Source organism: Lagopus leucura, unplaced genomic scaffold, assembly GCF_019238085.1.
Source record: "Lagopus leucura isolate 7727_CA_CO unplaced genomic scaffold, USGS_WTPT01 Super-Scaffold_100017, whole genome shotgun sequence".
NCBI classification, from domain to species: Eukaryota; Metazoa; Chordata; class Aves; order Galliformes; family Phasianidae; genus Lagopus; species Lagopus leucura.
Window position 1 is genome coordinate 10190846 of NW_024962271.1, and position 26854 is coordinate 10217699.

Consider the following 26854-nt stretch of genomic DNA (forward strand, 5'->3'; position numbering starts at 1 on the left):
TGAACTTGTAACAGTCTAGAGTTTAATATACTGTTGGTATACTATCGATCACTTTTTAGACCAGAATGGAGAGAAGAAACATTGGAACTGCAATGTTGTATTTGATACACCTAGCTACACCTGGTGTTTGTGGCATGAATGGTATTTGTGAGGTTTTCTTAGGGTAGGTTTGATCAGCATTCACAGAAGACACTGTGGGATTAAATATTGAGTATAGTTGTACATTTGTTTGATTAAATACATCAGTTTTTTGTGTATAGCAGCACTCTGTGTGGTTGATTAGACACTAATGGAAAAAGAAGCAGAACTGTCCTTCACAGGGTTTTATTCCTTGTATTTCATAAACTGGCACTGTTTACTAAGTAAGAATTCTGGTGTTTCAAATTATTTATTGTATGAATCCTAAAAAGCAAGCATAGTGCAGCTACTACAAGTTGCTGTTTGATATTGGAACCACTAGAGGTTGTTGAATATTAAGCATTTACAGACATTAAGGAACTTTTTCCAGGGCTGAGTAAAGCTTGAGCTTTTCTAGAAGACCAATGTGTACAAAGCAGATGTTATGGAAAGAAAGTAGGACTGTCAACAGCTGTTACTCAATTGCCAGTAATTTCTTATGGTTTTTTGTTTGTTTGTTTATTTTTGGCTTTGTATCTTGTGTTTGTTTCTGTTATGGAGAGCTGCAGTCATAGGATAATGGCTTCAAAAACAGAAATTCAGGTACTTGTGGCTGCCATTACAATATTTTCGCATGTTATAAATTAATCTTTAGTATTAAAATAAATACTTAAAATTAGAAAGTATTTGACAAGACAGGAAGAGAAAAATACTATCTAGAATTAACAGGAGTTCTGGATGGTTACTTTTCAGCCATGTAGCTGAAGACCAAAACTTAGTGGTGGTTAGTAAGGGTCCCTTGTAATCACCTGCTTTGCATGTTTCATGTTAAGTAAAATCTAGCAGTTGAATGCAGTTTTTTTTTCTGTGTTTCTGTTTCATTGTTTTGTTTCTTCTCAGCTTTTCTATAGTCTTCCCTCCATAATGTTGTTTTCATGAGTAGATCCTCAAGTTAATCCCAGTCAAGAGAATCCATATTATGCTTCCAGTGGCAATCATGGAAGAGAATTTCAGAAGCAATCTAAAAGTGAAGAAGACATAAGCTCTTCTTCTCCAAGTTTGACTTTCAAGTGGGCCTATTTTCTAATGCTGCGTGTTAGGAGCCCTCCTTTTTCTCCTTAAGGCTCCTTTTCAGGCTTTAAGGCTTAAGTTAAGCATTCCTATTAATGTTACAGAAAAATGATAGTAAATGCACCTACTAATGTACTAAACATTTACAAAATGTATCAAATGCACTAAAGCATTGAAGAAGAAACTGTGGATGATTTTCACTTGCAAGCAGGTTATTGCCTGAAATAGCACTCACTTTGGCAGCTTGTAACTGTTACAGGTGAAAGGAGCAAACCAGTAGATTTAGCAAGCAAAACAAAATATCTTGCATTGCAGTGTGGAGGGCAGTGATGTTTCAGTATGTGTGCTGCTCTGGTTGAGGTGTAGCCTGGGCAGTCTGCAGGCACTTTTGTGCACCACTTATGTGTGGGTTTGTGCACCACATCGTGTGGGATTCTGTAGGTCTTTTTTTGACTGGGTGAAGATACTACAGGGCCGCATTCTCAAAAATGAAGTCATCATCTTGGTACAAAAACAGAACTGCTTTATCAGACATGCCCCAGCTGTCGTTAGCATTTACCACTCATCTATTCCATATGTAAATGCTTGCTGTTCCATTTACTGGTAACTTGTATTTATAAAAGCAAAAGAAAACAGTCTGAAATACTTGTTTTTATCTAAAAATTTCCCCGAGTTTAAAATGTCCTCAGTACTGATACTTCGTTGTATTTAAGAACTGTATGATCTCTATTGCATGTGAGCAAGTTTCTATTTTCAAAAAGGAAAGATGTTGCACTATTTATAATGGTGCTAGTGAGATTTGTTTTTTCCTTCTCTCACCTCTGTGTGAGGCTCTCTGTTTTTTTATATCAGGCACTTTCCATTTTCTGCAAGTTTGGATAGCTTACTTCTGGTTTAGTCCTGTGCTGAATATTTGCTCAGGTGCATCTGTGCATGAAAAGGTGAGGTTGCACAGGCCTCCTTGCACTAGAAAAAAGCAAACTGGTAATAGGAATGGGAGGGTGGTTGGACCAGATGATCTTGCAGGTAGTTTCCAACCTTGTGATTCTGTGATTCTGAGTTTTCACCTGGACAAAGTAACTTTGTTGCACAACTGCAGAGTAAAGATAGGCATGTAAAGTAAGTGCAACCTCTGTCCTTGCAAAAAACAAAACAAGACAAAAAACCTCTGACCTAATGCAAGTAAGTTCATAAACAGCTTCTTCAGTAGTGTGAACTTTTTTCTTTTCCTAATTTTGTGATTTGAAAACCACTGTAGTTTAAAACAACTTAAAACTTTCAGTCTTTAGAAAAATATGAAGAAATTAGGTCTTGTTTTTACCAGTAATAGCAGTACTGCTTTAGGGGTTCTGATTCATAAACATTCCCAGTTTACACTGGGAGAGCTGTTAAGTTTCCCAGCTGCCTTTTTTGTGATACGTACCCCCCAATGACAACTTCAGTGTTTTTAAGGGGTGACTTTTCACTGATCTAAAAATAAGTAGAAAGTTTACTGAGGTGCAGACCTTATCTGGCATGATCTGTTGGGGTGTTTTTTGTTGCTGCGTAGGAGAGTGCCAGCAAGATTGTTCTCAACTTCCTGTTTCAGATGGGAAGCAGCTGATTTCTCTTGGTAGGCTGAATGGATGGAGAGAAACTGTGTGTCAAAATAATGAGCAAAGCCACATTTGTATCAAAATGCTAAGATTAGAATGCTGTTTTTCTGCCTTGTAGCTGTAGCTACGAGAATGGAAATAATGACTAAACATCCTTACAGACAGAGGCTGCTGTTCACAAACAACAGTATTCAGTTTCCCAAGTTACGAGGCAAAGGTTAATGTCCAGACAGATAAATAGCCATATCTGCTTGTAATTTTAATATGTCATAATGGTTTTATACATAAATTTCTGCAGAATCTATCTTGCAGAGGACTCTTGAGTTGTGTTCCCTAGTAATTCCTAAGATAGGAATAAAAAGGGTATATCTAGGTTTGTATTTTTAATGTAAAGTACTAGGTTATTGTCTGTTGTCACTCTATGTGTGACATTCTTTATTCAGCTTGGAGATCTTGAGTCTGATTAGTAGCATATAATAGATACCGGTCCATCTTTAATAAATGCAAATGTATCGAAAGCTTAGGTTGTTAGACATGGGAAGAGTAAATTGATACTTAAGCATTTTTAATTCTAAAATTCATAGCCCAAGTTTCTGTTACGCATTGTGTAGCATATAAAGTTATTTACTAGTGTAGTAAGCACCTTGTGTAAAAACAGAAAATTGCTGCAGTGATCAGTTTGGTTAAACTGCTGAAAGATTCATTTCTGTGAGCTTCAATTCTGCTTCGGTCTCATAATTTTTTGATTGCATTTTATAGGATCTTTTCATGCTTTTGGCAGTGTTGACTGTGTGCAGATGGAGAATTAAGTGACATGCTAAAATAATAGCTCCCCCGTGCAGGTTCTGGGTGGGTAATAAATGTTATGTAGCGTACTTCTCAGTGGATAGGAGTGTACTCACTCACTGCAGAATGAGGCTCTGCACAAATGCAGTGAGGTGACAAACTAGTGCATGCTGGCTGCTCCAGTCTCTAGCAGCTGTCTCGTGAAGGTGGTAATAGGCAAGTTGAAATTCTATTGCATTTCTGGCTGCTTAAAAGATGTCACTAACCTTTATCTTTGCTCAGATCCATAATTAAATACTGTATCTTCATTATTTTTTTTTCAGTCAATTGCTAAATATTACCTGGGTCTGACATTTTTTCCTCTGTTTTCTCTGTGTTTGGAGGCTGTGTTGTTTCTCTTTTAAATTTTTTTAAAAATATATTTAAGGGTTTTGTTTTGTTTTGAAATTACCCCCGTGGTATTTATTTCATCATTTTAAATTTCATCCTGTTTGTTTTGGACTGTACGAAAGCAGAACCTGTGATAAAGCCTGTTCTGCGTATGTGCTTTGGGAGGATCGTGAGATAGGCCTTCAGCACTTCACGTATCCCTTTCTTCTGAGTGACTAGCGTTTTATACTATTAATTACTGTATTTTGTTTAGTTGGGCTCAGGCAGAAGAAACTGTGATAAATGCAGCACAGAATGTCTCTATACGGATGTGAAATGGGATTGCTGTATGTGTTGCGAAGTTTTACCAGCATTGCTGAATAAATTCAGATGCCTTTTTGTACTCATCCAGTTCACATTTCATAATGTTTCAACATATTGGGACATATTACCTAAGTTGTAACATGCTTGTGTGAGCTCTGTTGTGGTGACAAAAACCCATTATTATTATTTATTATTAAGCTGTTAGTATTAATAAAATTCCCAAATCTGCTTCTGCTTGTTCATACAATACAAACATACTTGTACTGGTTCGTGTGAAATGCCTGTAAGCCATTAAATTTCCATATATTTAGATGCATATGTAGTTTGTCTTCCCAGACCAACTAATGCACCGTGGAACTTGAGTTTACACCTGCTGATACAATTGCTAGTCTTAGTTAGATGCATATTCCATATTTTTTGTCTGTTAGATGTAGAAAGTTGTTCAGAAGTGGAAGAATCGTTAGAAGATTTCCTATTCTTGTATTTTCCCTTGAGAGGTTGTCTTTTGAATGCTTCTACTGTTTTTTCATGCATCTGACCCATATTTTCCCATCATATATTTATTGCTCACAGGCGCACCTACGTTGGCAGCATGCCTGGCAGAATAATCAATGGACTGAAGACTGTTGGGGTTAATAATCCGGTGTTCCTTTTAGATGAGGTTGATAAGCTGGGGAAGAGCTTGCAGGGAGATCCTGCAGCAGCCTTACTAGAGGTAAGAGCTATCAAACTACTAACATTTTTTAATTTGTAACTAAAAAGAGTTAAAGTACTGTATATTATATACTGAAGATCATTCACATCTTACTGTCCTGTCACTGCTGAAGAGGAAAGGGAGGCACGAGAGAGGTAGTAGTGTAGCAATGGTCTGCTAAAGTGAAAAACTTAAGGCTTTCCAGAGGAGACATAGCACTAGTGCACTTAATGATTTTGGTATTGTGTACATTTAGAATTTCATTGTTCTGATTTATTGTCTAAAACTTTTGTGTGTTCTCTCTAACTATAGAGGCTACCATCCCACCACTGAAAAACTTGAGCTGCTTCTGTAGTTCTTTACCTGTTCCGGTCAAAATCAGTTGGATTAGTGAAATACATACCTAAATTTTTAGGGCTCATTTTGGCTGAAATGATTTTGGGAGTAGTCCTGGAAGGATCTCAGTTTTCAGTAGCTGGGAGGTTGTGGGAGGGGATGAAAGTAAGTAGTTCTAGTGATATTTGTGCACAGTGACATTTTAATGACTTTTTTACAGATAGTGCTTAATGTAGTGCTCTGAGGGTGAAAAACACTACTTGCAGTTATGTTTAGGTGTCATGTGCTCATCTGTGTGCTATATGGCTTTCTACGAATAAAACGTCATTCTATGGATGTCATTGTTCACTTCCTGCTAGATAGTATAAAATTACTATTTTGGCAAAGCCAATTTAAATTCAGTGTCTGAACGGGTTAGGTGTGAGAGCTCTGCTTTTATCTTGGCATGTTAACGTGATCTAGCACTGCTAGAAAATAATGTGGCTTTCCTTATTCAGCTTTAAAAATGACAGTTATGGTACTTTACCTGTCCGTTTCTCAGGTGTGTGGCATGCATTCCTAGAATGCAAAGAAAATAACCAAAGGAGTCTAACAAATATTTAAATTTTCTTTGTATTTTTCTCTTATGAGATTTTATTTAATCTTTGATGTTAATGATAATGAAATCTATTTCTTTATTTACTGTTTTTTTTTGTTTGTTTGTTTGTTTTTTGTTTTTGTCATTTCTTCTATGGTCATTAAACTAAACTGACCTTACTCTGGTCAACACACGGATAAAATTATACCTGAAAGTCAAATTCCTTTAGCTTGCTGAATGCGGTTTCCTAGGCAGTCAGTCACTAATAAAGCAATGATTTGTATTTCCTGGAAAAGAGAATAATTTTTTTTTGAAAGTGTTCTGCTTACAAATCTTGAACATTAACATTAATCTGTTAACATTGTTATTTCTATTCAAACTTTGTGTTGCTTTTCAAATTATATTTCTTTCTCTGTCCTGCAGCAGATAAATGATCATTTCTGTTCTTTTCTTGTCCTGTCAAACATGTGAAAGCAAATTAAATGAATTTGTTTTTGAATTATTTGTATTTGAATATTTTATTTTATTTTATTTTATTTTTTTCTTCAACTGCTGTGGGAATACAATGTTTTCAACCTTTAAAGCCTTAATCTTAGTGCAGGTACACAACCCACCTGCTGTGAATTATTCTAGCTGAGGCCCATCAGGTTAGCTTTCATCCGTCTGCTTGGGCTGCAGTCTTTATGTAGGTTATTGCTAATGGACCAAAGGTTGCATGTGGAGAAGTAATTGCTCTATTAACCATGTCTGGGTTGCTCCCATGTGAGTTCTGTATACTGTTCTCTACTGTTGTCTGAACATGCTGAGACAGGTGCTTACCTCCAAAAATGGAGAACATGCTTGAACATAACAGCTTAATTTTCATCTGCTTTTGGTCTTATATGTTGTTGGAAAGTGTGTCTGCAGTGCACAAAGATAACTGTTATGTAGGAAAGCTAACAATAGTAAGTGATCACCTAGATGACACTCTTGTTTTTCAGATTTCTGTTTCTTGCTTGATAAGTGCTGTCATTATGTATAAGTGGTAGTCCTTTTTTCTTTATTGTGCAGGTGTGTTTGACACTGTCTGCAGCACAGTGTAGAGTGGAGGGAGACTGTCATACTTTGTGAGCTTGGAAGCAAAGCTCAGTGTTCCATAATTGCTGAATATGTGTTAAGGTGCTGCTGCAGAGTTGGTGCTTGAGCAAAGCAAAATGTCGTCTTATCCCTGATTGCTGTTCATCAACAAGGGAATGCTTTGGTCTAAATTTAGGTGACCTCAGTTTAAAATAGAAGAAAATAGAAATGGATTCAAGTACTTGATAGTGAGTATTTGTATGCAGGAAATCAGACCAGGAACATAGCCAGGCAATTAAATGTTCATGGAACTTCTGGATTTTGGGGTAATAAAATGCTGATATAGAGAAGTCTTTGTATATATGTGAGCTGTCAACCATAAATTAATCAAGATGTTTTGTCCACTGAATGCTCTTTTTGTACTTAATATTTTTCAATTGGTTGAGTATCTGAAAACTTTTGAACTTGAACTTTGGCACAGATACCTAGCTAAAGAACAGCTCTGTTTGGTTTGGAAAATCTATGCTAAATATATGGGTATGGTCCTGTTTTATGTCTTACTCTAAGAAATGATTACTGTAGCAATTAATTATTAGTGTATAGAAACTAAAGCCCATATATGAAATACCAGATAATTCACATACATTCAGCTTGCTTTACCTTTATCGGCTAGCATTATTTGTGCATGAGTAGAATAGCATCACTATTCTATATATAGTATAATGTTCTAATGAGCAGTCTAACACTTAGGTAGAAGTTGTAAGAATTCCTAGTTACAGACTACCAGGAGAAAGAGAGAAATGTATTTATAACCATTAATGTAACAAAAAAGCACTCAAATGCTTGAGTTAATAGACTGGAATTTTGTGGAAATACTGTGTTGCCTGTGCAAGCTAGATTAGGATTTGCTGTTCAGATCAGTTTTGAAATTTTTTTAAGAGTACACTTTGAATGGAAGATTAATGTTTGATATAGATCAGCTTTAAAGAAAGTTGCAGATATTCTGCTTGGATGCACTGTATGTAATTGTGTCCCCCTGCCTTTTAGGACTAGATCTTAGGACCAGTGGAGGTAAAAGGCAACTTCCTAAGCTCTATTAACACTACCGGTGGAATCATCCATCTGTGCACTTGACTAGTCAGGAAACTTCATGCCTGTGCTTTTGTCAGTAAAGAAGGGAAAAAAGGATAGTAGCTGTCTGCGGGAGAGGGTAAGAAAAGAAGCTTTTCAGTGGCTTGTAGCCAGTGAACAATAATCCTCACAGAGTTACAGCCTTAGTGAGTTAGAATTTAGGTATATGCTTCTGTATGTTTAAATTTTTCAATATCAAGGAGGAAGTATGATTTGTATTTACTGTAGCCACAGTACATTTCCATATATTCATCTAAAATATTTGTAGTATTTCAAAATGAAAGCAGAAATTGTTCTACTTAAAAGAAGTTCTGCTTTGTTTTCAGTATGCTAGGAAAAAAAGATATTCAGAATTACTTTTATCTAACCTAGCTAAGAAGTGTTCAGATTCAGTTTTTTATAATTAACACTGTTCTTGGCTATGATTCAAATTACTAAGACATGTGCATTCATTTTGGTATAGGCAGATACATTATTTTGACAGCAGTGTGCTAATTCTCTAGAGATGCTAAGGTCCTATTATTTGTAAAGTGAGAATTATTCATGTCAGTGTAACACTGATAATTCAGTATGTGGGAAGAAAAAGCATGGTAATGCTTTAAGGGGGGAATAGAAAGAAGTTGGTACATAAATGGTAGTGAAGAACAATTTCTGGTTGCATGAGTGGGAGCGCAGTGAGTGAGAACAGTCAGTGTGGATTTATACCAGGGCAACTGATTCCTGACTGACCAGATTGCTGCTTACAATGGAGAGATTACTGAATTTGTGGACAGAGGGAGAACAGCGAATGTAACTTACCTTGATGTTAGCAGTACTTCCAGCAGTTTTGCCCCCAACGTCCTTCTGTGTAAATTGTAATGGTACAGAGTGTTTGGGTGACAACTGATGGCATGCATAATTAGGCTCAGACTGCAGTGGTTAATGGGTCCTACTCTGTCAGCATGCCTGTAATATATTGAGTGCCAGCGTACCACAGGCTGCACAGGAAGCTGTCCTGTTGCTGTTATTAACAGTAACCTCAAGGAGATGAGGGCATGCACTTGCATCACATTAGCAGATGATGCCAAATTAAGGAGGAGCAGTCAGTAGGCTTGAGGGTAGGGCTGCCATCCAGAGGGACCTAGACAGGCATGAAGCAGTGGCCAGCAGGAACCTGAAAAATTCAGCAAGGACAAGTGCAAAGCCCTGAGCTTGGAGAGGAGCAACTTTATGCAAGGATGCAAGCTGAGGACTAGCTGGCTCTGGGCAACTCTGTTGTAAAGCTGGAGTCCTTGTTAACACCACAGTGAACGTGAGCCAACAGTATACTCCAGCAGTTAAGATGGCAAACAGCTTCAGGAGTTGTGTTAACAGGAGCATAGCCCATAAATCAAGGGATGAGATTATCCTCTTTACTTGGCAGTTGCTAGGCTGCAGCTAGAATAGTGCAACACACTTTGGGTTTCCCAAAGCAAACAAGATATCAAGAGAATATGTGTAAGATTAGTTTGGAAGCCTTTTGTTAATACATTAAATTATATCAGTTGTGAACAATATTAGTATAAGATGGTCCTTTGGAAAAGAAATAAGAAGAAAACACTTTACATTGAGAATACTTACTCAGATATACTTGCACTCAAATTCCTCTTTACCTCTGTATAAATTGGCTAGAAATGTTTGTCTCTGACAACATGAACTGAACACGGTGCATATTAAGTTTCTCTTTTGTGACCTAGCTAAAATAGAAACTGATAATTTCATGTATGGAGGGAAACAGCTGAGAGAATTTTATTTTGTCCATTCAGTGAAGAAAAGCAAAGACTTCTTTTTTTTTAATAATTGTGCTAATCATGTAAGTACACTGATAATGAAAGGAAATGTTACCTTCCAGAAGTATAGAGAGTGAAGATAGGTTGAACCTCGGATGTAGAGTTAAGTTGCTCACAGTGACCTCAGTCTCCTAAAGAAGTCCTGCACGGGGCCTCTTCAGCCTTTGGAGTTAGCTCATCTAAAGTTAGGCTGTCTGCAGTGGCTGGAGATATTGCTGGCATTGTGTATTAGAAAACTTGGAAAGTTGTTAGGAAATTAAAAAAAAAAAAAAAAAAAAAGATGAAAATAATTAAAAAAAAAAACCAAACCTGTTTGGTATGTGATATGAAATCTAGTTCAAAGTAATCTGAGTTTGGCAGGATATAACGAAACTTCAGTAATATTCATAGTGTATTTTGTAAATGTAAAGTGAGGTTGACAGATGCAAGTAGAGTAGTGACAAAATGCTTAAACTTCATTTACTTCGAAGTGAACAACTGCATTGATTTTGTTAACTCTTTTTAAGGTCCTGGATCCCGAGCAAAACCACAGTTTCACTGATCACTACTTAAATGTAGCCTTTGATCTGTCCCAAGTCCTTTTCATAGCTACAGCCAATACTACAGCAACTATCCCACCTGCTCTGCTCGACAGGATGGAAGTCATTCAGGTTCCAGGTAATGCTGAAGTGTTGTCATTAAAGTGGCTATTGCAAGTCCTTAAACAATGTTTTACCTGGAATAAAAAGCATTTCCTCAGGCTTCCTAGGAAACTGGACTGATAGCTAAAATCATCAAAAGAGACTATTTGCAGTGCTTCCTTTACAGTCTCTGTCACTTAAGAAGTAATAGTATGAGAAGACAACTTACTGAACTAAACTGTTTTGTGGAATTATGATTTCTAATTGGTGTGAAGTAATGTAGTAAACTAAGGACAGCATCTTTAGAGGAATACAGGAGGTACAAGTTTGTGGCCTTACCTTTACAACCTGAACTGGGAGCCTGCCTTCTATACACAGTAGCTAGTTTTGTTTCTGTAGCGCTCACCAAGCCGTGGGAAAACTGTGTTCCACTTTTTGTGCTGAAGACTATTTGTCCTGGTATATAAAATAATGATTTGATAATATACTGCACCTATCCCTTCCCTTTTCTTTTAGACTGCCTAATGACTAAGATATAACTATCCAGGGTGGCTGCCACCACACGAGGCATCAAAACAACTTTTAGGATCACTGAAATAGTGACCAATGCTGTCTTTTCTTCATGTGCATGCATACATATGATGCCCAGTTTTCTAGACATGTGCAAAATATGTTTAATGATTACCCTATCAAATTAAGCTCTGTTTAGAGTTGTAGAAAACTTGTGCATCCTGATGCCATGTACCTGAACTGAGAATTTCTTTAACAGGAGGAGTTATTTCTTGGTATGTGTGCCCAGCAGCTTAGTAAGCTAGAACTACTGTGAAAGTAAATGAGAATGTTTTTCTGATTCTTCTGAAGTCTTTCTTTAGGGCCCCATGTCATTTTTGTTTTTAAGGTAATTTTAAGGTAACCTTTTAAATTCAGTCAGGTATGAAGTTGTAATAAGTTTGACATTACAGTGTATAAGCAAACAGATTAGTAAAAATATTCTTTTTTCTAGGATATACACAAGAAGAAAAAATTGAAATTGCTCATAGACACTTGATTCCTAAACAGCTTGAACAACATGGCCTTACTCCGCAGCAGATACAGATTCCACAAGTAACCACTTTAGACATAATTACAAGGTAAACCTGTTACTCATCACTTGAAGTTTTCAGTAACTTGTTTTTCTGGTAACTAGCAAATTTTGAAGTGATAATACAAAGCATTTTGTAGGATCTGTTGTCCTTAACAGGCTTGGAATTCCAAAAAATACTAATTTTTGGAATTGCTTTTTCTGTGCTCGTTTGGGTTCTGCTTTCTAAACTGAACCTTTCTTCCTCTCCCTTCCCTTGTTTTTGGTTCTCAATCAGTGGCTCCCAATCAGCTGTGTTGGCACCATTGATAAGGCTGTATAAATAAATAGAAACACTTGATGCTAATATTGCTGCAGTGTTCAGTATGTGCATCCATGGTTTTGGCAACAGGCAACTTTTTTTTCTTAAAGAATGAAGTTTTATTTCTGTCATCTTCATAAAAAAAAAAAAAAGGAATTATCATTTTGTTTCTTGTGAATGATGGACCACATTTGTCTAAAATTGGAATTAGTTAAAATTAAAAATGCATTTTTGAAATAGCTTGTATTAATTAGAACTACTGTGTTCGTTGAACACATTAATCAGAACATTTTTTTGAACTTGGAAGTGACTTGGTCACAATGAGATAAGTGTATTGGTAATGAATGAAGTATTTTATGACCAAGAACAGAATTCTGGGCATTTAGTAAGTGCTTCTGCCTGGCATTTCTTTTTAATTCATAGGTTAAAAGAAAATATTCTTTTTCAGTCAGTTCATGTAATTTCAGTGATCAATGTTTTGAATTTAAAAATGGGTCGGTTTCTCTGAAAGTAATGCCTCCTATTTATTTCCATGGAAACTACAACTGATACAAAGAGCACAATAGCACTGTTTGATAGGGCAAATTCTCATCTACAGAACACTATTTTTCAACATAATCACACTGTGCTTTTTTGACAGCAATTGGACAAGGGCCTGCATGCCATGCTCATAACAGTCTGTATCAGTGGACATGACACGCTGTCGCCACTGTTGAAACCTACCATTCACCACCGTGCTGTGCTCACATCCACTGTTTGGTCTCCATAAACGCTCAGCAAGTAGCTGTGAACATCAGTGGCTGCTATTTCTTCTGCATGGAGGAATTCAATGACACACCTTTGTTTCATCCACACCTCCATGTCAGATGCAGTTTTGTCAGGCTGCCATCTGTTGCACAGCAACCAAATATAATGGAATTGGTGGGAAGGTTCAACCTCTGCTGCTGTACCACCACCATCCACCTCTGACATCATGGGGCAACATAATAAAATAGAAGGCATTATTTTTGGAGCAGCCATTTTAATATCCCGTTGCAGTATTTTATGATTTGAGAAGAGCTCATTGTTTTTGGAGCATTGTATTGCATTTCATTAAGGCTTGACTCCAAGTGTTGCTTATGTTTCCTTCCAACTGAGTAGTTTGTCTTTCTCAATTTTATCAGCAAATTATTTGTGTTATTAATGTTATTTGTGTATGATAGCCCAAGATCTTACTGCCTTCTACATTTCATTTGGATGTGTTTTTAAAAAGAAAATGTGTTTAAATACAAACGAAATGTCGCTTACAACTGTGTCTACACCAGGTACACTAGAGAGGCAGGAGTCCGCTCTCTGGATCGAAAGCTGGGGGCTATTTGCAGAGCAGTGGCAGTGAAAGTGGCAGAAGGGCAGCACAAAGAAACGAAGCCTGATCGTTCTGAACTGGGTGAAGGAGAAGGTGTGTATCTTTTCTGTGTTTTACTAAAGAGGGCTCCTCCAACATTGCAGGCTCTAGTTCGCTGATTTATCAACATTTTAGCCTTTTCTATGCTTCTTCAAAGGCTTTATTTTCAAAAGCTTTGCAAATAGACTAACATTCTTAGTGTGCACATTCAAGTAGTACTGAATTATGGCTTGGGACAAAAATGGAATAATTTCAGCCTGCCAGAGAGTGGTAACTGAGAAGGATAGTGGATCTGTTTGTTATCTTAGGTAGGCAGTTCTGATTTGTGTATTTTGTTATGCTTTTTAATGCAAATCTTATACTTTAATTTTTCTTCAATAAAAGGCTTAGCAGTGTAAAGTAAGTGACTCTAAAGTAAGTGACTGCTTGGAGATCTTTTGGAATTAGAAAGGTTTGGAGGCGTTTTTAATGTGTCTTTGCAGTGTATCCATCACTTGAGGTCAATTCATTTAACTTACTAGTTAGAACAGAATCCTAAGAAATGATGCTTCAGGGATCTTCAGTGATTAGAGTTTTAGTGCTTTCTGTTTATTTGTTTATTCACTGTCTTGAAGAATAGGAAGCTTTGACTTTTCACTTAGCTTTAGAACAGTAGAATTGTTAATTTTGCATTTTAAAAGTAGTACAATTTGTATTTGATCCAAATGTGTAGTAACTCTTAGTCTCCCGGATTTTGTGATCTTCAGTAAATCTGTTGTTGTTCTCCAAATATACAGAAGACAGTGATGTATTATTCCCAGTGATCCAAAAATCTGTAAGCTTTGTTAGCAATTGAATTGCAGTTCAAGGAAGACGTTTGAATTGCAGTTCAAGGTAGATGAGAAGTGTGAAAGGACTGAATCTGTAACTGAACTTATAAAACGTGGCTATTTTTAAGAATTAGAATAGGCTGGGATGGAGAAGACCTTGAGGATCATCAAGGCCAACCATTAACCTGACCTGCTGAGTGCTGTTGGTAAACAATCTCCCTTAGTGCCACAGTAGTCACAATAAAACCTAGCAAGCAAGGTGTTGGGTGATTTGTTCATTTTCTAAATATTGCTGTGAATCTGGTTGACTCTTTTGGACTGGAAGTAACTGCAAGTCTTTGTGCCAGAAGATACTAGAAAGCAAAAACTGCTGAATGGCTGCTTACTTTTGCTTGAGACATGAAATACTAACAAGACCTATTGGCTTGATGTTGCAAAAGATTCTACAAGTAAGCCAATGTCAAAAAGCTTATGGTTTTTCCCGCAGCAAGAATAGTTCTCTGCTTGTTTACAGGAGAACAATTAAGGGGACTTGTAAGCTGCCTTATTTTATTGGAGAAGATAATAAGTCTGAATGGTTACCCCTTACGCTTCAGAGTAAAATCAAGGGCAGGAAATAGAACTGTACAACAGTATCGTTAATTACAAGAGCATTTGAAGAAGAGTCTGACTCTAGAACTAATCTATTTATTTACAGTCTTTCAGCTTTTTCTTGCCTTTTTCTCCTAACTTGGTATTTCATTTCTGAAAATCACGTCTTCTTTTATGTTGTTGAGTTTTCTGTGATGATCAGAATGTCTATGAAAAGTACCTGTAATAACACAAGTTTGCATTTGGTCCACAAATCAATGGTTGCTTAAGTAGATACAACTCAGTTTTCTCTGAAGGCTTCAGGAAGGTAATCTTTCACATTAACAGTGGCTATGCATGAGTGAATGACTGTGCAGTTTAAATTGTCCCATCTGTGTGCATATTTATCAATGCTTTCTGTTTCTATCTATATGCACTTCTTTTTGCTGAATTTTTCTGAAATCAGATTCTGAGTTTGTTGACACTTCCATGATGATTGTAGTGCCTCCTGAACCAGGCTGCTGAGGCTTTAGGCTGTGGTAGCAATGCTCATTGGCAGCAGGCAAAATCAGTTAACCGCTGCCACTGCTGTGATTTTGACCTGAGTTACATTTCTGAAGTATTTATTTGCACTGAAAGATAGCAAAATATGTTTAAAAGATCTAATATGATTGCTGAATAGAAGACCTATTATCATCCTGCTCTTCAAGTCTTTCAGTAAAATAGAGCAAAGTAGCTTCAGAGCACAACTGATCATGTAAGAGGAAGCGTTTTACTATTAAAGCACAGAATGAAAAGGAGCTGCAGTAGATATTTTGATCCAGTGAGAGAGGCATTTGCAGTGTTAAAATTAGCACTGTGCTTGCAACTTAGGAGAGGTATTTACACTGTTAAATTTAGTATGGGACTTGGAACTTAACAAAGTTAAGCAAAACCAGCAATCTCAGTGCTCCAAAAGAGGGCAAAATGTGAACACTTCTGGTTGACACATGATTTGGAACAATTTCAAAAGAAATGGTCTGTAGTTATCTTTGTGCTTCTGGAATTGAAATTGTCCATAAGAAAAAGCTGCATCAATAAAACAAAGTCCGAAGGAGAAGTGGACCTATAGTTAAACTGGAGTATTATGAAGACACGTAGAGAATGGTGTGGTCAACGAAATGCTTCTTATTTTCTGCTAATGATGTGCTCATACCCAATTGTAATTTTAGCAAAATATGTCACTTACTGAGAGTGTACGAGAATGGGACACTCATTTAAAAACAAAACAACAAGAGCAACAACAGAACTCTTGTTTGACTTTCATTCAGTCTGGAAACAGCCAAGTATTTAAAACAAAACTTGGGAATAATCCCCAAACTCTCTATACTTGCAAGTTGATGCAAACAATGGGATTTATAACCTAAATTTCTTAATTTCTTTCTTTGATTGTATTGGATCTTTTTTTTTTCCTGTTCTAGAGTGGACATTTTTGCTGTTGTGCACAGAGACGGTGAATTTTGATTTCATGTAGTTAAAGACTGGAAGAACCATTGGTCAGGTTGTTGTGTAAACATCATTGCGAAAATTAATAGTTTAATTTTAAACTATTTCCTCATTCATTCATTTATTTTTATTTATCTGTAGCAAACATCGTAATTCATTTTTGTTTTAAACATTTGTTAGTGGCTGATGTGGGACTGAGACTGCAGTTTATGCATTTGCATGTCATGGGTTTGAATATCAGCGAGTACCCTACAAGCTCACCTTTGCTAAAGCATATTTTGTGTGTGATTTGTAGGATATCAGAACAGTGATGTGCGTATGGAGTTTATTCAGTTGAGAGCCTTGTGGCTTGTGGTATTATAATAAAAGGTGAAAGTAACGAGATGCTAGAATCACAGAATTTCCATCATATTATATTGATTAAATCAGATCGTTAACTTAAGTGGAGCAAGTGTTTCCAAGTCTTTGTAGACACTGTTTAGTAATAGGTTCTAGGAGTGCAGGGTGCCTGCTGTGGCAGACTTAATGCAAGGAGGGACACTGTCCCTTTCACAAGCAGTGTGTCTGAGATACACTGGCAGCTTTGTATTGCCTTTCTCACTCCTTTGACTCCTGGTCTTCATGACGAAGTTGGCAAGTGGAAGGCTGTTAGTTTGCGTCAGTCATTGGATTTGTATGGTGAGCTTCAGCAAAAGCAAATGGAGTCATCTTTCTGACCTCTGCAGAGAGGTCTTGTGTACAGTAACATCATCCTTGTATGCAGTGACACACACTACCTGCTATTTTACTGAAACTCTATCTCAGGTTTATGAGATGCTGCTTTAGACTTTGACGCTAGAAGAAATTCTAAGAGTGACAAAAACATGTGAGACTTTCCTGTTTTAGAGCAGCGGCCTCGAGAGTACAATGCAGCAGCTGAGTCCTAAGGCGTCTTATTGTGGTACAGTGGTTGAAATGCAGGATGAAAATGTGTCTTTTAACTTCTACTGTGATACATGGTTGTTCCTCTGTGATCAGTGGGAACGTGTGTATGTCATCAGTAGTGAAAATCTTAATGCGTATGCATGCATAGAACTAAGTGGAAAAAAAACAAGCAGAAATAGGAAATGGTGTTGGTTAGATAGTAAAGCCTTCTAAGTTCACTTTTGTTTTATAACATGAATTGCAGTATCAAATGGCTTGGGTTTTGGAGTAGTACAGTTGAAATCTGAGTTGCAGGAATAGCAACTCAGTTGCAGGGTTATGTTTCCTAGACTTGCTAGTATTTATGTATTTAAATTTATTGTGTACAGAAATAGTAGCTCAACAAAAATACAGAGACAAGCTGGAACAACAGGAGGGCCTTCTGACTAAGGCAGTGTTTACAGTAAAGGAATAGGACTTATGCATTGAGAAATGAATTGTTGTACAGTGGAAGATACAGTTGTACTGTTGAATAATAACTACTAGATTTTAATGCTGCGTGAAAGCTGTTAATATTTTAGTAGTGATATTGATGTAGAATGTTTTCCTTGGTATTGTATGGATGCACTAGTGAGAATTGCACTGTAGCAAAATTAGCAGTAAGAAAGCTTTTCTTATACGTCAGGGTTAATGAAAGTGTGGTTTGTATCTCATGAAGTGAGACATTTTCTCTTATACTGAATGTGGCACAGAGCACCTCTTAATGTTATGTTAAATAGATCAGATCATCGATTGGTTTCCACAGCTGTTTGAAGTTCTGTAACTTCAGTTATTGTATGTGCATTAATATGCAAAGGAAGACAGTTTCTTCATTGAATGGGAAAAAAATTCTAAGAAAGGAAACAACTGTAGACAATTTTCCAAAATGTGCTGCAGAAGGCTTTGGAGCTCAGTGCCTGGTAATGAAGGCTGTTGCTTAAAATGTGCCTTGATTTTGTATGTTTGGGATGGGATGAAGCATCTTCAGTACATGTATTTGCACAATGCTTGAATGACAGCCTCAGGGAAGGGAGGCATTGCTGTAGAACTCTGCTACAAAACCTTAGAAACATCTGGACTGTTGAACTATTTTTCATTTCTCTGATAAATGTTTCACTAAAATATTGCTTGAGGCTCTCAAGAAAATAGCAGTGAGTCCCTTGCATTTGGCTCACATTCGATGGAAAGTCACTCCCTGCTTGCATTCTCCTTCTGTGTGCAGTAATTTAAGTATATGTCAGTGTAGGCCTAATACAAATGAAGTTTAAAACAATTTTGATGCTTTGATGCTTATGTGGTCTTCATTACAGTCCATTTTTGTGCAGAAAACAAACGCTATAGAAAGCCAAAATTTTACCAGTAAGGAAACAATTGTATAATCAAGAACACAATCATACTTAAAATGGAGGCAGAAAAGAATATGCTTTTGAATCTGTAACTGTTGCTGCAATTGTCTGGTCCTTTCTTGTTGACCCTTGAGTATGTTGTATTCAAAAGGGTCAGGCCAGTTGGGTTTTATAGCCCTGCCAGGAGCGTGCATCGCACCTACAGATATATCTGAAAACAATGAATAATCTGATATTTGGAGTTTGTTTTGCTGCTAGTGTCTTTTATTCAAAACACATTAGAAATACCTCCTTCAACAAAATAGCAGAGCCATGTTAAAGGATAATATTTCAAGATAAATGGAAGCCACAGATGAAGGTAATTATAGTGAAATTGTTTGCAGATTTTCACTGAACTGGGGCAGTACGTGCTGCGTGGTCAACTGGGTGTTGAAAACTGATTTTGCGAATTAAGATTTTACATAATGAAGCCATAGTAGTCACAGAGACAAAAATTGAAGTGGAAAGCATCATGTGAGAATATTGCTACCTATTGCTGCTATTTGACCTACTTAAAAACATACTTGAGCACGTGAGTCGTACATCTGTCAATGGTCTAGATTAAATATTATCCTCATAGAACTGTTAGGACAGGTTTAGCATAAGTAATTAAAATTTGATACTGTATTACCTTTAACTTGTCAAGAATTTTGTGAAAGATAACTTTAAGCTTTTTTTCATGAGCTTTTTAGGTAATACCTCTTGAGTGTTTTCCTGTCGTAATTTCTTTAATTCCTCTGTCAAAGACTGTTACAAATCCTAAATTAGATTTTCTTCTCTTAGACTGCAAAGAACATGTCACAGAAGACGCAAAATCAGAATCCATCAGTGACACGGCTGACCTGGCTCTGCCACCTGAAATGCCAATTTTAATTGATTTCCATGCTTTAAAAGACATCCTGGGGCCACCCATGTACGAAATGGAGGTAACATCTTCATTCGTTTCTGTTCAACTCTTGTTCTGTCTGTTTTCACTGGTTGTCTATCTTATTGCTGTTGGCTGAATTTATACATTGACTTACTAATATGTGCATCAGAAATAGGACTGTGTTTCTTTGTGTTCCACCAAGCATTTTTTCACCTCAAGAATATATGTATATTCAACTGAGCACATAAATAACAAAATGCCAGGACTTCCTGTTAACAAAGATGCCTCACTGCGGCACTGCTTAAGAATGTGGTGGCATTTTTTCAGTTCATAACAACTTTGCTTTTGTTTGAGGAACGTTTTGTGGTCTTGGGAAATAAGCCAAAATGTAACTCAGGATTCCTGTCTCTGTAACAGCTATGTTAAGGACTGTCCAACATACCTCCGTAATGCCTATCAGTGTTCTTGGTTATTAAAAGCACTTCACTTTAGGCTGGATATTTTCAAACATTCTTCTTGTTAATGAAACTCTTACCTATTACAAATAATTTTAGGATCAGTCAGTCACCTCCAGCTTGCTAGAGTCTGCATTGTTCCTCAGCTGGTGTATTACAGAATTCCTCCCCAGCCATAGTTTGCTGTATTTTATGGAAAAGGCCATTCACGAAATTATTTAGTTACTTAAGCATTCTCCTTTCACTATTTACATTTCAATTATTCTCTGCTTTACTTTAGGCCCACGTGAACTTACAGGTGTGAGTAGTATATATAATACTGATGGCAGGCAGTTGTCTGATGGAAAACCATTTTTTTTCCTTTTGTTCTCCTGGAGAAAAGATTGGTAAACCAGTAATTTATGGGGAAAATAGCAGTGAAAGAAAAACTTTAACAAACGTCCAACTTCTGAGGACTTGGGTGGTGATTCATCCCTCTCTCCTAAATGAGAGGACCAGATTCCAGCGGGATGCGGAGGACAAAGAGGGGGCAAGGTGGTAGCAGTAGTAGCAGAAGATGACTGATTGCTGAGGAATGCGCCAGTTTTTTAGTTCTGAAGTTTTCAGACATAAAGATTTTCTGTTCTTGTTGAAAAGATTCTTAATGAAGAGGCAGAGTTGAGGAAACAAGTTAGAAAGTTGCTACTGAGAGTGTTAGAGGATGATGATGGTAGAAGTGGAAGTTGGGAGGAATTGGGGGCTAGGAAGATCAGGTCCTCAAGAAACCATTGCTTTATGACTCCCTTGTTTGAGATTTTTCATGTTGGCTGTTTGTGTTCTGATTTTATTTTTTTTAAGAGATTGCTTTTGAGGCAGATGACCTCATAAGCAAATTTGTTTAATTCTTTTCAACTCACAGAAGCTGCTGTGCCCAATAAAATCACATAGGGCAGTGTGATTTTAGCTGAGATGATAGTGTGGATATACCTCAGCTTCATTTGGAATGGCTGTAACCATCAAATTCTTTGTAAGACTCCTATGGACATTTTTAATGCACTGCATTACCACCTGTCTTCTAGAAACTGTTACTGAAAAAAGCATGGGTTTTATTTTGTTCTGTTTTTTTGTTTGTTGTACAGAGAAGTAACTTTCTATCTGAATTTTCACTTTTGAAGGATGTTACATACTTCAGACACCTGGTCTTTAGAGCTAAAATAGTGCAGGATTACTTGCTTTTTTTAATGCTCAAAATACAGATGCACATAAAGCTGCTAGAATAAGTTGCTCTTAATATTCAAGTCCACATTATGCACTCCACTGATTCCAAAGTGCTTATTAGTTTTGTAAAGGTGCTAAAAACTAAATGTTGTTCATCTGTGCAAAAGTTCTGGTCACTCGCAATTCTATTCCCAGTCAAAAGTAGAATTAATTCAAATAAATACGAACTTAACACACTTCTTAAAAAATGAGTTGGTAGGCCCAGAAGTATGTGTGACTTTCTTTCAATGTGCTGACTGGTTTTGAACTTGCCCTGAGCCAATTACTTGTTTCTATGTGATAGTGAGCTGAGTTGGCAAACTTCTGCGTTTTGTTCTCTTTCTGCAGGAATAAGACGTGCAAGTAGCATTTCTAAAGCGTGCTTCTTACCTCTGAATACGCAAATGTGGGAGTGCTGGAGTTTCTTTTTGCATGCACAGTTGCCATGAACATGCTTATAAGCATTTCATGCCAGCCTGTTTAAGCTGAAGTAAGACCCGACTGAAGGTTTTGACTTTGATATCAGAAATTCTTTAAATGATTCCATATTTAGTAGGCAAATTAAGTAGTGCTTAAGTAGAATTGGGCGAATCCACACAGCATCAATTCCCTGAGCAGTTCAGGATTAATTTTCATGTACTGTTTACTGTATGCAATAATGAGGATGTCTTTTTCCATACACATGCCTTTGCTCAGTGTAAACTGTTTGGATAGCCACATAATTCCAGTGTTAATGGATTTTCCCAACTAATCCATAATTCCTTCGAATTTCACGTGGCCTTAGGATTCTTTCAGGTCAGTGTAGCTCCCATGTTGGTGGTGCATCTTAGATTGACTGCTGTTGTTTTTTCAGGTGCACTGTCTGCAGCCCACCTTCCTTTCTTCACAGAGCTTTTAAAGCTTCTTGTTTGACCCTGTTTTGCCATTTATGATTAGGTGAAATAAAGTGGAGGCAGTGCTCGTGTCAGTACTTGGATGAGACTGAGCAAACAGAACAGAAAACACGGTGTGACGTAATTGATCTGTGGTCCTTCAGGGGATACTGGAAAATGAATGACTTGTCTTTTACCTTTTCAGAATTTTGTGTATTTTCTGCAGAGGTCTCCCAGCAGAAAGGCATGAGAGATTACTTAGCTCATACTTGCAGAATTGGTTCATTTATCACAAATGAAGAATTGTATGTGTCACCCTACAGAACAAATGTCGAAGTAAATCACATGCTAAGGCTCTGGAAAAATAATTTTGACAACAAATGAAAGTGTAAGAGACTTAATGAAACATCTCAGCACAGCATGTGTTTGGACGAAGGGACTTGTGACATATTCAGCGTTTTTATAGTGCAGTTTCTCTTTTGCCTTGGAATTTAGGTTTTTTGGTTTTGGTTTTTGTTTTTTTTGTTCTGTCATCTTCTGAGCACAACTGTGAGCCTTTTTTTAACAATCATCTTTTTTTGGCTGACAACCAGAGGTACCAGCTATAGGGTGAAGTTGTTCACTCTTGCTGTGCAAAGGAAGCCACTTTCTAATTGTGAAAAAAGAAACTGATCATTAAGAATTTTGTAGCTATTGTGATTATATTTTGTGATTGTAATTTTACAATGGGACATGTTTCAGACGTACTGAAATGTTAATATCTGGCTTCTGTTAGAAGGAATGTTCTCATTCTGATAATCACATGGAAAGCTATATTGTTTGTTTAGGTAAGCTGGTGCTGTTGTTGGTCTTGAAACCAAACAAAATGCACAGCAACTTCAGGCCTGGGTACTACTTTGTGACTTTGTTTCTGCTGGGCCTGCAGGAAGATGTTTTAATAGGAGACTACAATGGTTAATACTGTCCTAGAAGCTCATAAATCCAAGTATTTCTCACACAGACATTTCAGAGCAGAGCCATATGACTTTCTGCCTCCAGATGGTTAAGGTGCATTAAGGTGCATTTCAGAACAGGTACCTTTCACTGAGAGAACTCCCATAGCCAGGCAGCCTTTCCACAGCCATCATTGTCCTAAAGAGGCTTCTGTACAGATTTCTGTGATCTTGCAGTAGAGCTAATGGTTAAGAGAAGTCAGCACTGTGCATAATGAGTTTTGCATTTTTGGTGTCTGTGCAATGTCTGATTGGTTTACCCTCTACTGACTCTTGGAAGGAAGCAAACAATGAAAGTATTTAAATTGTGGGAAGTTGTACAGTGCAGAATGAATTGATGCTAGAGGGGAAAAAAACATTCTGTTGCTCTGGAGTATTATAAAATGGAATGTTAAATGTTCTTAGAAGGAACAAAGGTAGTTTGAGAAGTTCTAATGTGGACTTCAGAGTTGTCGTACTTTTATTATGGTTCTGCTGTGATGCTCCATTCACTTCTTCTCTATCCAATAAATGAAACAATTCTTGAAATTTTCTCAACAGCTTAATGAAGAATTCATCCATTTCAGAAATGAATCAAATTAACTTTCAATTCTGCGTTTTAGTCACAGACTAAAATATTTTAAAATGGGCCTATTGCTTTACTTTACAAAAGCATACTTGTCTTTTGCTATGCTCACAGCCTGACGTTAGAAATGTATCTGGTTTCTTTTCTGGCTTGTAAAGTAGCTCAGAACATGCAGAAGAGCTGTATAGTCTTTCATAGGCGCTTCTTCAACTTATTGTAGCACAGGAGAAGAACTTCAAATATTCTAGAAGTCTTTCACATAATGGAAAAAAAAAAACACCCACAAAACTAGAACACTCATGGAAAACATCCTGCCTCTCTTTCTTCTACTCAACACAAGAGACCAGGATTCAGACCCTCCTTGCTCTCATCAGTATCTGAACAGTTTTAGATAAGTAGATTATAGCCCTGCATGGAGCAGAGAGTTTGCTGACTACTAGTAATAACTAATGGAGGCAGTCAGGTTTCCCATCCTTCACATCTAACCTGAACACTCAAGTATTTCAGATTGCATGAATCACTGTGCTGTCTGACAGTACTTCAGGCAACGATGTCACCTTTGAAATGGCCCAAATGATAGGTAGTGCTTGGGCTCAAAACTGGCTCTTTTCACATAAGTAACAAGAGTCTGGATAAATACAATTTAATCCATCTGCTGGAGGTGTGTAGTGGTCAGTATTGACTAAAGAGTCCTGTGAAGTGAAAAAGAAAGATTCTCGTTGAACCATTGGGGTTCAGTGGGGAAGGTTTTGAGAGCAGTTTGCCATTGCCTGAAGGTAAGGAGCACGTGGATACAATTGCTGTAATTAGCGTTCACGTGTAGGCAGTATTACTGCTGTATTTAAAAAAAAAAAAATTCAGCCCTAACCTTTCTGTTATACTCAGTACAGTCGTTTTGAAGGCAACTATGAGACTGGTTTTGCTATAGTTTTGTTGCAGCTGTTTCTTACACTGTTTCCTGTGATTCTTTCAGGTATCAGAACGCTTAAGTCAACCCGGAGTTGCCATAGGCCTGGCCTGGACTCCGCTGGGAGGCGAGATCATGTTTGTGGAAGCCAGCCGAATGGATGGGGAAGGGCAGCTCACTTTGACTGGTCAGCTGGGAGATGTCATGAAGGAGTCAGCACATCTTGCAATCAGCTGGTTGCGCAGCAATGCAAAGAGATACCAGCTCACTAATGGTAGGTTGGGGAAAATGACAAAGACAGCATGAATGTATTGCATCACAGGTATTGACCTCTCACTGCATCGATGCACATTTAGGAAGCATTAATATTGCATAGAAATTAAATGTCCTATTGCTTGGTGTGTTCCAGTAATTAAATAAAAGGAAGCATTGCTAAATAACAGTGGAAGTTACCCTAGTTGTTACAGAAGTACTTTGTACTGCCTTCACAGAGAAAGAGTTTTCCAGCAATCAGTGCCATACAGAAGTTGAAATCAGCCCTAGAGGTCCCTGTTGGCTCTCTTTCTGATTTCTGCTCAGTTGCAGTTTTAATGGCCTTATGAGCAGGTGCAGCCTAGGCAGAGAGTGAGTTGTCATTGCAGATTCTCCCAGCCAGGTCAATCCTTTCCTGCACCAGTATGGATGGCTGTGGACTCTGTGCCAGTATCCTTCTGTGGGTTGTGATGAGCACTGCCTTTTATTCATTTTTACGTGCAGCCTTTCCCGCAGTAGTTTTGTAATGTGGATACAGGTACTCAGGGCTGTAGTTTTCCTCTAAATCTAGGCTAAGGTTTCTGTCCAAAGCAGTTTTATGTTGTCTGCTTTTATATTTCAAGAATATTGAACTGAAGTGAAATAGGACTTCATCCAAATAACTTGTTTCAACCTCCAAAGAGCGCTGTGTAGTTTGATCATCAGCTGATTAGCCAAATAATAGCTAAATAATTTTCTGACATCTGTCAGCCATCTGTCCTTATTTACAGAAGCTTAAATAGCTTTAAAAAAAACTAAATAGAATGGGTGTGTGAAATGCTGCTGGTGTAAACTTGAGAGGTAAACATAACATACAGTTAGGTCTTGTAGGTAAAGTAAGGTGAAAAGATGTAATGAGAAATCTACGTTATTATATTGATTAATACTGCTTTTTTTAAGAGTGATACTTCTGTGGTATTTTTACTGAAATCTGACTTTATAATTTAGGATCTAAAACTAAAAATTGTATGTAGGAATTCCTCGGTCTTTTACAGTAATCTCTACTCTGAATTTCAAAACACATGCAAACGCTGAGCTGATAAGTTACCTTGTTATGATTTGTATTTTGATGTACGAAAGCTTGTGGGATTTCCTCCTCCCTGTACCAAACCTAAGCAATACAGTGGTTTTACAACATACTTGGAAAAAAGAAATGAAAAATAATAATGCTAAGACTTGTAGTTCTCCAGTGGCCTTTGAGAAGAAAGACTGGGAACAAAATGGGTTTAGATTTTTCACATTCAAACCATTCTTTTTTTTCTTTAAGCTTCTGGAAGTTTTGATCTCCTTGACAACACTGACATCCATCTGCACTTCCCAGCTGGAGCTGTCACAAAAGACGGACCATCTGCTGGTGTTACCATAGTAACCTGCCTTGCTTCCCTCTTCAGTGGGCGGCTGGTGTGCTCAGATGTAGCCATGACAGGAGAAATTACACTAAGAGGCCTTGTTCTTCCAGTAAGTATTGTTAGGAAAAGAGCTGCGTTGCATTAATTCTCCATATCCTAGGTATAAAGTCTGTTTTTAGCCTTTTTAAGAAGCACAGTCTTACTGGATCATCCCTTAGCAGCGGTCTGGTCCCTTCTGGTGCAGCTGTGAGAGGCTGGTGGAAGGCAGCCTAGGTTAGTGCTGTACACTTGTGTGCCTGCTTTGCATTCAGTGTTACAAATGGCCTCGATGCAGTTTTCAGGAAGCACGCATTATTGATATGTCTAGTTAGAAAAGAACCTTAGAAATCCTAAAACTCAGGGTTGTTCCAAGATACATATGTTGCTGTTTCTAAATATGCTTCCTCAATACTATTATTACATGATTATCTTCAGTTGCACTGAAAAGCTGTTTCTTGGAGTTCTTCTCACAGTATTTTCATATGAATTATTATTGAAGTTTTCTCTATACACGTAGATATTTGGACACTTGCTAAATGTTGCTCCTTATATAGAATTCAGCTGAATTATTTTCCTATAAGCCTTCCTCAAAGCATGAGGGCAGAAGAGAAATTTTCAAGGACATACAGTATTAGTTTTACATATCACTTGGAGACTGGTATAATTAATTAAAGGAGGTAAGAGTTTTCATCTCATACCATATGCTGGACAAAGGAAGGATGAGGTTAGAAACAGTATTTTGTTTCATGCAGTAGAGAGCAAAGCATAGATAACATCATTAAAGTACGTTTCAGAGTTCTTAGGAGAGGATCACTGACACAGCATTCTGGCAGCAGTTA

The 26854-nt window shown here is 37.4% G+C and overlaps 1 protein-coding gene across 3 annotated transcripts in view; it reads left to right on the plus strand.

The window, feature by feature from the left end:
- Positions 1 to 26854, plus strand: part of LONP2 (lon peptidase 2, peroxisomal) — a 41405-nt gene that overhangs the window by 9200 nt on the left and 5351 nt on the right. For all 3 annotated transcript variants that reach the window (XR_006180245.1, XM_042877247.1, XM_042877249.1), the window contains exons 8-14: positions 4836 to 4977; positions 10371 to 10521; positions 11488 to 11614; positions 13171 to 13304; positions 19225 to 19367; positions 24403 to 24610; positions 25895 to 26085. Coding sequence is in view for 2 of the 3 variants with exons in the window: in XM_042877247.1 (XP_042733181.1) it covers positions 4836 to 4977; positions 10371 to 10521; positions 11488 to 11614; positions 13171 to 13304; positions 19225 to 19367; positions 24403 to 24610; positions 25895 to 26085 (1096 nt within the window). In the remaining variant the exon portion in view is untranslated. The remainder of the gene's footprint in view (positions 1 to 4835; positions 4978 to 10370; positions 10522 to 11487; positions 11615 to 13170; positions 13305 to 19224; positions 19368 to 24402; positions 24611 to 25894; positions 26086 to 26854) is intronic.